Raw genomic sequence first — 12,926 nt, forward strand, 5'->3', positions numbered from 1 at the left:
CTTACAACATTTACCGTTGGTAAAATTTACAGGTATTCAATATACGAGGTACATTTGTATATCATTTCTTAGGACATGTGAAGAACAGTAAGTGCACACTTTTCTGCTGTCCATTTCTTGAAATGGCAAAAGAAATAGATCGGTCAACTAACATACAAGCTTAAGGCATTACTTTCTATGCAGAAGAACACTTGGTGAAAACTCATAAGGACAAGTAATGTACATTTGGGTGAAAAGTAAAAAAATACAACTAAAATTTCATATAACAGATATAACGTTATAGCTATTGCAAAATGAGCTTTCATTTTTTTTCTTCTATAAGTAAGCTAAGATAACTCATATTTGTCATCTTAATTCCAAAGATGTCATTTGGGGACTATTAATATTAATTTACAAACCACAACTGGCATTATGGCAAAAATGTAAACAAATCAAAAAGACTTTTCTGCTTTAAATCTATCATCCCTTTACAGATGTAACGTAAAAGTGCAACATACCATTCTATCCAAATGCAAGATGCAGCCATACATGTAAGTTTGTCTAATGATATATATATATTTGGATCAAGATTCAACCTTCTTACAAAGGTGTTACAATTAATACATAACATTTAATGTACCCATGCAACATCTAGTCATGAGAGAGTTTAAGGATGATGATGTTGAATTATTTGTTCATATTACAGTACAGAAATCTCTCCCTGCTGTTGTAGTCATAACAGACTGTGCAATGAACAATTCAAGGCTGGGGATACAGGTACCAGTACATGTATGTCACTGGTACCATCCCAGGGCTGTCTCCAGCTTTGAATGTTTTTCTGTTCCACTCATTGTTTGGGAGCCAATGTTTTGAATTTTCGTTGTTAAATTCATCAATTTAAGCTTACAGGGACACATTTTCATAACTTTCATGTCATAAAGTTCAGATTTGGGGACGGATGGGGTGAAATTTATTCCATCCCAACTGGTCCTGGAGACAGCCCTGTACCATCCTCACATAGATGGATGCTGTACCCCTAGCAGCCCCTGGTGCTACTCCAGACAGCCTCCCCTGCTGGTTATATCCACAGACTGCCAATAACCCTATTGGCCACACAGGGTGGCATCAATCTGCTGTAGGCAAGGCAGGGCTAACTTGACCTTCCGCCTGGTGGATAAACAGGAAATGGAATGAGATCACTTCCCGTCCACAGCTAAACCATATAGTACTGCCTGCCTTATGTGTATATGCATGCCTTTGTGCTAGTGGACTATCATCACCATTACCTCTGCTCTTTGATAAACATACACCTCTATGCACTTGAATATATATATATATATATATATTCTTTTAGTATTGCCATCCTACTTTCATTCTGCAAAACTGTGGTGTATGTCAACCTTTCATCTTCTTCATATCACAGCAACCTTTCTTATGTAAAGACTTTGCCAAGATCACAGTGTGCACCATTAACAAATATGGCATGGTATATGGTTCAAGATCATACCTTACCCTGTAGTTATAAACTAAAGTATGCAGGATCTTGTACATACCTATAGTTTGAGTCTTTTGCTTGTATGGGGTTCCCTTCCAGGTACACCGTGACCAGCTGTTTGGCACCTGCCAGCTCGTCAAGGTCCTTCCAGTCGCTCACCTGGTTGTGGTTACACTGCAGCGTGGGAGAAACAATGGAATGTCTTTAATATACACAAGTGCAAGTCCTTTGTAGACATCTTTACACACAGGTGCAATGTGCTAGCTCCTCTTAAAAACTCTGGATAATGTGTTGAATCCAATGTTGAACCACACTTAAAAATTCAGTCAGTATTTCAATTCAACCCAAAAATTGAAGCTGAAGCTATCATTTTTTTGATGTTATGATATTACAAGACAGAACTGAGCATTCCTTACCCAGAATTCCTCCAGGTGCACCAGGTGGCCCACATTCTCGATCTTCTGGATAAGGTTGTTCGCCACATCCAGGGTGTCCAGCTGTAGCTGTTAGTGTTTAAGGATATATTCAACCATAAGAAATGCTAGCTTTCCTCGACAATAAGCAGAAAGCTTCCAACATCTATCTTTGAGTTGCACATTCACTGCAGTCCAGTCATTGGCCATATTACAGATCCCTTTGCATGCTGGGAAAATGTGAAAACTCTGTGTGACACAGGGCAAGCCAAATATGGTATTCAGATGCCCCATTACAAGTTGTCATGGTACTACACATGTTTGTCGCATGTCCCCTGGGTTACTCATTATTTCATTATCCAGAATATGGGCTATAGTAGTTATTGAAAAACTTTCTAAAACATGAGGGTGAATAATGAAACGTACCGGATGCAAATTTGCCATCAATAATTAGAAAGAAAATTGCAAAGACTAACTTACATTGTTTTCCAGCCCCTCCAGTTTCTGGATACCGTTGTGGCTGATGTACAACTGTTTCAGGTTGACTAGCCCTGATAGACCTTCCAGCTTGGTGATTCTGTTACTCTGAAGAAAACAGCAGGGTTAAGGATTAAGACCACGTAACAATGCCCTCTTACAGAACAGCTTGGAGCTGCAATGCACTTACATGACCAGTTAAAGCAAGATTGTAAAATCTGAGTAGAAACCGGGGCTGAATTCGCAGTTATCAAAAGTATACCATAAGGTTTCACTTACCTGTATACTAAGAACAGTTAGTTTACTGAGTTTTTCTAGGTTCTGCAGCTTTGTGATCTTGTTCTTGCCCAAGTACAACTGCTCCAAGTTCTCCAGGCCATCAAGATTCTCTATTATCTACACAGAAAATACAAATGCCAATTGAGACCATACAACATCGCCCCCTAACAGAATTGACTGGAACTGCAATACACTTAGCTGTAGGAGCTGGCTAATGAGTGTGGGTATAAAAATCACTTCAAGAAATCCAACATTTTCAACAGAAAGTTGGAGTGAAAAAAAAATTAAGATTAAACACTGAATATCATTCAACAAATAGAAAAACGGGAAAGTCCTTTTTCATATTTTCAATATTGATTCAAAATATTACAAATCAATGCTCTAAACAAGGACAACAAGAGTTCCACGACCTCATATCTCCATGAACAATTCTATTCATGCAAATGACTTACACACTTGCATAATATATGCTTGGTCATAAACACCTTTATCTAACTTACATGTTGCAATATTGACAGTCCTATAATTTTCCAATTAGATGAATTATGGTGTTTTGCATTACTTATGCAAAGCAGGAATTTATTTGCATAATTGGTATCTGTTGATGCTCCACTTTCCATGAACTACATATGTTACATGTATTTGAGTCTGATAATGAAAAACACTACAAATATAGATTTTCCTCATTAGCTATGCAAATTAAGTAACAATTAGCATAATTTGCACTTCATTGTGTTTATCTCTATCTAAGCTACCTGGATACTAAATATCATATTGACAGTCCTATAATATGGTGTTTTGCATTAATTACGCAAATTAGGAATTTATTTGCATAATTGGTATCTGTTGATGATCCACTTTCTATAAACTACATACGTTACATGTATTTGAGTCTGATGATGGAAAACACTGCAAATATAGATTTTCCTCATTAGCTATGCAAATTAAGTCCCAATTAGCATAATTTGCACTTCATTGTGTTTATCTCTATCTAAGCTACCTGGATACTAAATATCATGGAAATCCGTTGTTCCTTTGTTCAGTTATTCTCCTTAGAAGGTTTTCACAAAAACACCCTTGCAGTTCCAGAGGAAGCTGCTAGGGGGCCCAAACCTACACCACTTCTTTATTACATCACAAGCTATCTGCCACCCAAATATCAAGACCACAGCACGTCCAGGTCAAAAGATACAAAAATTGAAGTTCTGCTGCAGTACCAAGGTCACATACCAGGGGGCCCAAAATCGACCTTGAATTTCAGCTTCACAACACCCGCCCACATACCAAATATCATTGTTATCCATCAAGAGGCTCTTGAGTTACTAAGTATTCTGACTGGAGTGGTGCGGAAACACAAACATACACACATACACACATACATACACACACACAGACAGACACACCCAAAACAATATCTCCATTTTTCATGGAGATAAAAACTGTATCATATCTGATATGAAAATGTGAGCTTACACGAATCCTGTTGGCCCCCAGCTCCAGCATGGTGAGGCTCTTGAAGTGCCCCAGGTTCTCGATGTGGGAGATCTTGTTCTGGATGAGGAAGAGTTTCTGTAGGTTGGTCAGGGCCTCCAAGTTTTCTATCTTCCGCAGCATGTTGAATGATATGTCTAGGATACTGTGGACAGAAAGGTGTGCAACAAACATGTATATATAAGTAAGGATAAATTGCGATGATACAATGAAACAATGAACAAAAAAACATATGATTGCAATAATTTTTGACAATCGTCAGTACAAAATTTATGATGTATGTATCTTAGCAAGTAGCAACAACACATCACTTTAAATATTTATCTGTACAAGCAACATCATTCATAACGATCAAACTTACCCAGAGGCAACACAACTGACAACATCGAAACACATCTTACCAATATTCCTCAAGATTTTAACCATTTCCCTGCCATCTGACCCATACCCAACACAAAACTGTGGCCAAGAGGCTCCATCAGCAGGGGGAAGGCTAAACTCCAGATGACTTACCGCAAGTTTACCAGTGTGCTGAGGTTTTCTATCAGTTTTATCTGGTTGTCGTACAGCTCCAGTTCTTCTAGAGAGGTCAGCTGGTCCAGACTCTCTATCTTCTTGATGCTGTTCCATCTCAAACACAGGGTCTGCATATACAGGCACAGACAATTTTATAATTTACAACAAATACACCTGTTGAAAATTTTCAAAGACAAGCCTCACATACATGGCCGACAATGCTTAAGCATGAGAATGAAGACTGATTTGGGTGGTGTGGGGGGGGGGGGGTGGCAATTATGGATTGTATATTCAACAACATTAGTAGTCTCCTTTCGTAACAGCTAAGTAACATCTCACTGTCTATAGATCGTCTTAAAAACACAAAAACTATGCACTAAATGGTACACATCTTCAATACAGCAATACTAATCGGATTCTGAAGTTAGAGTAATCTCAAAGCAGTTGTAAAAAGGCAAAATCGTAATGTTTTTCAGCTTTTGGGGCCCGCTGGAGCTTGAGAGACGGGGCAATTCTGAATTTCAACATCTGCTTGGAGATTATCAAAAGAGATGTATGAAAAAGTGTCATGATTCTGTCCATGTGAATGACTTAGATACTTCAATATCATAATGACTTACCTCCACTTGAGTCAGTCTGTCTAACCCTACATCAGAAAGGGCCTCGATCCCACAGTGGTTCAGGTCAACATCCTACAGGGCAAAACAAGGTTGTCAGATTCTCCAATAAACTAAACAATCCATGCAGCTTTAAAAACAGCAGTTGATTGTCAAGATCATCCTACATTGTATATCATATACAACATTCTGAGATTGCAAGAAAATGATCCATGGTACCATCATACTATCATGTTCCTTAGTAATTGTGATTGCACAAGGTGTGTTAAAAGATAAGACTAGCATTTACATAATCTACCTGCTGACCAGGTATTCTAACCTAAAGTTACTCACATAGGCATCAGCTGGCAAGGTGCGGATTCTCTCCTCCGCATCGTCAGCATAGGTGTGGACTCTTGCATTGGCAGGCTGGGCCCCTCCTCCTGGTAACATGCCTGATATAGAGACAACATGATCAGCATCAAACAGTCATTACATCTGAAAATGGTTGGGTTTAGTCTTTCCCGCTATTATATGCATAACATTCATTAAATGAATGAATAACCTGGGTAGCCCTGATGATAGTACCACATAAGCCCATTAAGGGTTCCGATTACGCATGTGTAGTGTCATAGGCGAAGGCCCCTGGCTTGTGAACAGTTCTGGTCTCGACATTGTCTAGATTTGCATAACAACGCCCAGATGGGTTTTATTTAGGTCTCAGGGGTCTTCACCTGTGGCACTGCACATGCGCAAGTCTACAAAATGTCATGTCAGTTCATCAGTTCTACACACATGCGAACAGTAAGTAGTCGGAACCGTGAAATGGGCTTATTGCACATAGCCAAGTTTGAAACACTTAAAAGGAGCAAACTCTCATAATTTTGTGTGTAAGGGTTAAATATTTCGTCAAAAGATTGAACGCTCTTTCCATAGAATAAAAATCTATCCATACCTGATCAGTGATATCAAGTCGATTATTATGTAGATGATACTAGATCACACCGCTACTACATGTAGTACATAATCTAATAGTACTGAGTGCCAGGGCCTTGACCGATATGTTAACTGAACGAAGTAATACACTCAGCAAAGTAACTGGTTCTCTAAAAGAACAAACTGTTAAGTGCATAACCACGAACTAACGTTGGCTTCATGTAAACTTGAACCTTATCATATCAGTATCTAATAAATTATCATGCTTAGCAAGCCACGTTAGAAGTAATCAGACGACGCGATGCAGTGCCCAACCTGGTGACCCTGACCGAAGGCGCGCTGGGAAACCTTGAATATCTACTCACGCTGTTCTTCTTGGTCAGAAGCGCCGCTGTCCGAGTCGGGGCTGTTCTGTGCGCCCTCCCCACCCTGACTGTCCGCCATCTTGTTTCTTCTTCTCACCTGCGTTTCACCGCAACATAACAAACCTGAAAACCTCATAAGGTACATATTCGGCAACAATTTACTCATTCAAATAACAATACATAATAACAAAAATAGTTCTATGTGTTTTAAATGTCTAGATTGGTTTTATAAGGGCATTGTAGTTGATATTAGTGTGTATGTTTCATTTCGTGTGGTAGCGGTGTGACCTTTTTACCGGCGTTCACTGACCCTGAGGCACACGCCTGACGTGGCCTTGCCGTATTTTCGCAGAGTCATCTTCCATTCTTTCGTTTGTTTTGTGTCCTGATTTCGCCGGTAAAGCTGGTAGGTGAACATTTTGATGTGTGGGTGATCTGTAGGCTAAAGGATAGATCTCTCGTTTCCTAGATTCTGTGTTTATGTCCATGGAATCTTAGGGGGAGGGGCAGCACACAGGGTAGAACACACCTGCCGTGCTTTCCTTCCATATGTTTACTTTTGATATGAACTCTTATCATTGGTAACGGCTTGGAGATACATGTAGTTTAGTCCAAAGCAATACAGCTGCTTAAAATTTTATACATGGGTAATTACGACCGTGTGCAGTATTATCTGAGAGTTTCAGTGATTATATTAACTTTTCATTCATTCATTCATTCATACTAACGTTAGTAGTTTACTTAAAATTCCTTGATACAATGTACATAGCTGCGGTGACTCTGTGAGGACGTATTTGCTTGTATGTTATATAGACTATATGATATGATCTATTTTTAAAACTCCTCGATGTAATATACATATAGAATACAACAGTTACAGAATTCTGTAATGCCTGAGGTTCCGGCCCGACCCATGGGAGGGCCGGGACCGAGGGTGATGCGTATTGCATTTTATTCATGTCATACCCACCAGGAAAAACACTTGTTTCAATGCAAAATGTGCCAGAAGTTGAGAGAGTTTTGTGTCCTTGAACAAAAAATTGTAACATCGATTCCAACGTCCAAATCCGGTATTCAAATTTTCGACAGCAGCACAACCGGGGCACTCAAAGTTCAAAAGTCTTAAACCAAACTAGGGAAGTGGGGTCGTGTGGTGCAATGGTAGCGTGTTGGACTCAGAACCAAGCGGTCCTGGGTTCAAATCCTACTATGTCACCGATCTTGTGCCCTTGGGAAAGGCACTTTATACGACTTTCCCAACATGCCATAATGGTCGTCATCACGACCGTGGGCATTAAAGGCAAGAAAAGAAAAGCCTGCAGGGCAGTGCTGTAAATAATGGACCAGTCCAAACACCTGTATCGAAGGTTATCGCGACCTCGGTATGATATGTAAGCAAATACGTCCACCCAGAATCGCCGCAGCTACCATGTACATACTTTTAGCTCCATGTAATGTATCAATCTAATTTGTATAATTATTTGATTGTGTCTGTCCTTTTATACCAGGACCCGTCATCCACCATAGCTGTGTTGCAGAATCTGTTGTGTGGCCGGGCTTATCTTCCGCAATATCCAGATGTCGCGTCAACGTGGCGGACATCCGATGCAAACACGGAGCCGTAGATTCGATGACATACCCTTGGAAGAAAACTCAGAGAAAGTCGTCATAGACGGTAGAAGAAATGAAGGAAGGTTAGAAGAGAATCACATCGACACTCCTTCAGATTCGGACAGCGACATGTTTGGCGATAACGGGAAACCTGACTTAACAGGCGACAGGCACAACATCGCCCTCTTGCTGCTTTTGTACATACTGCAGGGAATACCTCTGGGACTTGCCGGTTCGGTCCCCATGTTGCTACAACAAAGCAAGCACATTAGTTACCACCAGCAGGCCGTGTTTAGCTTTGTATTTTGGCCGTTCAGTGTCAAGCTAGCATGGGCACCGATCGTCGATGCAATATACTCAAAACGAATGGGGAGAAGGAAAAGCTGGATGGTACCTTCCCAGTACCTGATTGGAATTTTCATGTTATTTCTTTCCACCAAAGTCGACCATCTTCTAGGAGGTGAAGACAGTCCGCCCGATGTCAAGATGTTGACATTTTTCTTCTTCATGTTGAACTTCTTGGCCGCCACGCAGGACATAGCCGTGGACGGCTGGGCGTTGACAATGCTGTCTAGGAAAAATGTGGGTTGGGCGTCAACTTGCAATAGCGTTGGACAGACGGCAGGATATTTCTTGGGTTATGTGATGTTCCTTGCCTTGGAGTCTGCAACCTTCTGTAACAAATACCTACGCAGCGAACCTCAGACACAGGGCATGATGACTCTTGCAGGTAAGGTTATAATTACTATGCATGACATATTTTACAGGTGTTTAATTTTTTTCTGTTGTTACAGCTGAATGTTGCTCTTCGCATGCTATATAATTATGCTTAAGTTCAAACATATATGTACTAATATAGTGTTTGGTAACTTGTCTCCATGTTTTCTATAACTAGTTCTAAGGGGTATATTGGTCCTTGTCTTAAAGGTTTACTGGTCTGCCTTAGTCAGAGCTAGAAATGTTGCCTCTAGACTTAAGTTTAAACATAATCGACGTATTATGTATATTTTTCCTGTAGGTTTCCTGTATTTCTGGGGAATAGTTTTCATGGTCACCACCACCGTAGTCTGGATATTCAAGCGAGAACGCGCCCCACGGCCCAGCGAGGTACCGGACGAGCAGCACGGTATCGTGTCCACGTACCTGCAACTGTGGGACGTGGTGAGGCTACCTGCAGTCAAGGCATATGCCATCATCCTCCTCACTCACAAGGTCCGTATTACATGTAGGGGTGTGGGTTAAGATCTAAACTATATATACATGTACGTGTGAACAGTAGTATACATAGCAGGGTTCTTACCAGAATTTTGTTCACAGCGTAGGGGGCATCTTAGAGCAGCATAGCTGCTTCGGGAGGGCTACAGGTGTGAGCGTGAGGGCCACTGGCAGGAGTATTGTAGGGAAGTCTGTGGCATTATAGCCCTCAGAAACACTATTTTCTGCATTTTGAGGGCCAAATTTTGTAAGATAAAGCCGGAGCAATAAAATGAAGCAATTTACATTATTTGCTCGTAAATATTCTGCCACTCTCTTTCTGTTTACATCTTATTCATAACTTATTTTTCATCTAACATCTGCTAGAAGAAATAATAATTCACCAGGGTACTTAATTCCGGCACCCAGAAAAGACATGTCCATACAGATCTCCAACCCAATGTCCCCCAGTGTAGTAATGCACTCCTGTGTATCTAATCTGTGCATACCTGGGATTGCTATACTAGAGATCTCTCACACCCACTGTTTTTCAAGTGTCTGATTTATGTAACCTGGCTAATTAATGTTGATAAAGGTTGAATTGTCAAGGTATTTTCTTTAACAATTTTCTCTTATTTATATCTTTGTTCTAATGTAGTAATTTTCTTCCTACAGATTGGTTTTGCAGCAGCAGATGCTGCAACAGGACTGAAGCTGATAGAAAAAGGTGTCCAGAGAGAGAACCTGGCCCTGCTGGCTGTCCCACTCACTCCTATCCAGATCCTGCTCCCTTTTGTGATCAGCCGGTACACTGCAGGCCCCAGGCCCATGGACACTTTCCTAAAAGCCATGCCCTTCAGGTAAGGGGGGATATCTAATGTTCTTTCTCTTTTCAGGTGTATTTCATATTTTCAAAAAGTTACCAGTAACTTACTACATTGTATAATATTATGTACCATCGATAAGGGACTTTAGGTTTTAGTTTGTGCGAAAGATAATAACAAAGGGTGTTATCCATACAACTTTTCCATTTCTCTTTGCCTATTTTTATAATAATTAGCTATCAAATGTTAACTGCACCCGCTTCTTTGCCATTTTATGTCATTTGTATGGATGAATTGAAGAACTAGTCTTTAAAATTTTGTTCTGTGATCTTTGCTTACACATTCTGAAGGTGCAACAAACAATGAATTGTTCTTTAATTTCTCATGAATATCTATGTTTCTCTGATGTAGGTTATTACTGGGTATAGAGCTGGCTGTCATGGTGTTCCTGACTCCATACTTTAAGAACGATGACGGCACCTTCCCACTCTACTACTACGTCATGATTGTAGCCAGCTATTCCCTACATCAGGTAAACTGCGCATACAACATTACAACACTTGTAATTTTGAAAGACACTTCTCATTTGATAGTCTAAATTGTTTAACCACAATGCAGCAATAAGGCTCCAACACAGTAGATACATGCAAGATATATCACATACATTACATGTAGATGAATCTGTTAAACGTCAAGTTTGAATTTTGGACTTTTCACTAACCTCTACCTTCTCCTTGTGCCCAGGCTACTCTTTAATGACCTTTGACCTCTCCCCGTGCCCAGGTGGCCTTGTACAGTATGTTTGTGTCCACCATGGCGTTCCACGCCCAGATCAGCGACCCCGTGATCGGCGGGACGTACATGACGCTGCTCAACACGCTCGCCAACCTGGGTGGGAACTGGCCCTCCACGTTCGCGCTGTGGTTGGTGGACGACATCACATGGTCTAGGTGTGATGGCGTGGAAGGTTTGATGTGTGGGAGTGCAGATCTGAACAAGGTAGGATATTTCTATTGTTTATAGTACAGTGCATTTACTTTAGTATGTTCCCTTAAAATCTGTACACTAATCTAACAAGAAGAGAGCATTGAGAAACAAACAGATTTCTGATCTACTCTGCATAATCCTTTACATGCAATTTTGAGCGAGATCATACTAGGATATTGTTTTCTTGTCTTATTGTATTCTTACCATCTTAGTTGTACAGAAGATGATTGAATCTCTGAAAATTTATAATTTCTCTTAAGATCTAAAGATGCTGTTAGGTTTTTTATACCCAATTTAGAGTACATGTGCATGTACTACACAAGAACTTCAGTCCAAACCTTTTTTCCATCTGAAAATCTTGATGTATTTTTAATATGTTTGTTATTTTTGATATGTTACAGGCATGTGAGGTCGCCGGCGGGACCTGTAGTACTTGGCTGGATGGCTACTACATAGAGTCTGCAGCGTGCCTGGTCATCGGGTTCATATGGCTGAAGTTAAGTGCCAACACTGTTAGAAAACTGCAGAACAAAGAGCTGTCAGCCTGGTCAGCTTCATCATAGAACACTCATCACGGCCGATGTGCATATAAACTTTCCTTAAGTTTGTAAATTCACAAAATATTTCCGCAACAACCAGATATAAATTTCTTACAAGGCCAGTGTCACACGCCAGTGGTCAGTTCTGTTTGATCTTTACATTTGCAGGGTTAAAAAACAACAGAGAACAGGTTGTAATGTGTTATTGACTGCATAATATTATACATGTAGCTCTGTCACTGCCTAGGAAACAGTGAATGGATAAAAGTGATTTTGAGCAAAACCATATTTTTTTAAGAATCTGATTCATTCGTGAAGTACATGTGACGCATGTGTTAAACTGTAGTTAACCTCCTCCCTGCTACCATACCTTGTAACGTGAGCAAATTGGGTGACCCAAGCCTAGCCCATCAGGGAGAAGGTCATATCAAAAACTATAGGAGTTAACAGTAGTTGTTTTTCTGCTGGATGATCCGTCCCAAACCACAAACACTGGTGGTCACACAGACTGTTTAGATTTGTGACACTCATTCCTCTTGAAATGGTACATTCCAAAATCACACATTCCTATTGGTTAGGACACCGAGGACACCGCACAGCTGAAATGAGGACCACCTCATTAAAGTTATAGAATTTAAATAGACTACATCTTCATCATCTAAGATTGATGCAATAGTTTTTTTCCTGTTTTTCTTAAAGAAGGATTTCTTAAACAAATACAGAATTTGAAAAACTTCTTGCAATGATTTCATTTTGCAATCATCCTCCATATGGAATCTCTTATAAAATCATTTTAGTGATTGAATGATAAAATGAATAATAATATACATATGTATATTATCTATTCTGTTTTCTGTTACATGTACATTTCTGGTAAAAATGTTAATGTTAGTCAAAATACAAATTTCAATGGGACGGATAAATGGATATGTCCTTCATTTGTATTTATTATATACATACAGGCCTTTTGTACTACATGTGCTTCCATTCATATTTAACATAAGTGAATTAAGAATTGTAAATTAATTAGGCCAAAAATGTGGTTTTGGCTACACATTCCTATACACATAAGTTGTGTACTTCCTGAGATGATAATGGTTAAAAAGGTCTTCATTGATGTAACATAGTGGTTAGTGTAAATTCTACTTGAATCTATTTCAATGTATGATTTCTGATTAAAACACAATGTCTTTACCAAGTTTGTCTTTTATGTGTTATTATTTG

General features: G+C 39.8%; 2 protein-coding genes across 2 annotated transcripts; one reads left to right on the forward strand and one right to left on the reverse strand.

Annotated features, from left to right (window-relative positions):
• Positions 1-555: 555 nt before the first annotated feature.
• On the reverse strand, positions 556-6,649 carry LOC136442840 (protein phosphatase 1 regulatory subunit 7-like). Its single transcript, XM_066439805.1, has 10 exons — positions 6,548-6,649; positions 5,601-5,701; positions 5,271-5,342; positions 4,648-4,778; positions 4,117-4,279; positions 2,644-2,760; positions 2,368-2,472; positions 1,891-1,977; positions 1,533-1,648; positions 556-1,146 (listed from the first exon to the last, which is right to left on the reverse strand). Exons 1-10 carry the CDS (start codon positions 6,624-6,626, stop codon positions 1,083-1,085), a joined length of 1,035 nt encoding a protein of 344 aa, XP_066295902.1. The 5' UTR covers positions 6,627-6,649; the 3' UTR covers positions 556-1,082.
• Positions 6,650-6,828: 179 nt separating this feature from the next.
• LOC136442856 (acetyl-coenzyme A transporter 1-like) lies at positions 6,829-12,900 on the forward strand. Its single transcript, XM_066439830.1, has 7 exons — positions 6,829-6,953; positions 8,056-8,888; positions 9,177-9,370; positions 10,028-10,212; positions 10,588-10,708; positions 10,960-11,175; positions 11,565-12,900. Exons 2-7 carry the CDS (start codon positions 8,126-8,128, stop codon positions 11,724-11,726), a joined length of 1,641 nt encoding a protein of 546 aa, XP_066295927.1. The 5' UTR covers positions 6,829-6,953; positions 8,056-8,125; the 3' UTR covers positions 11,727-12,900.
• The last annotated feature ends 26 nt before the right edge of the window (positions 12,901-12,926 follow it).

Source organism: Branchiostoma lanceolatum, chromosome 10 (genome assembly GCF_035083965.1).
Source record: "Branchiostoma lanceolatum isolate klBraLanc5 chromosome 10, klBraLanc5.hap2, whole genome shotgun sequence".
Taxonomy (NCBI): Eukaryota; Metazoa; Chordata; class Leptocardii; order Amphioxiformes; family Branchiostomatidae; genus Branchiostoma; species Branchiostoma lanceolatum.

Coding starts and splice junctions, on each gene's coding strand:
- LOC136442856 (XM_066439830.1), top strand. CDS start 8,126: ATGTCGCGTCAACGTGGCGGACATCCGATGCAAACACGGAGCCGTAGA. Junction 9,371..10,027: donor TCATCCTCCTCACTCACAAG/GTCCGTATTACA, acceptor TTCTTCCTACAG/ATTGGTTTTGCAGCAGCAGA. Junction 10,709..10,959: donor CCAGCTATTCCCTACATCAG/GTAAACTGCGCA, acceptor CCCCGTGCCCAG/GTGGCCTTGTACAGTATGTT.
- LOC136442840 (XM_066439805.1), bottom strand. CDS start 6,626: ATGGCGGACAGTCAGGGTGGGGAGGGCGCACAGAACAGCCCCGACTCG. Junction 5,702..6,547: donor TTCTGACCAAGAAGAACAGC/GTGAGTAGATAT, acceptor TCTCTATATCAG/GCATGTTACCAGGAGGAGGG. Junction 2,473..2,643: donor TAACTGTTCTTAGTATACAG/GTAAGTGAAACC, acceptor TGTTTTCTTCAG/AGTAACAGAATCACCAAGCT.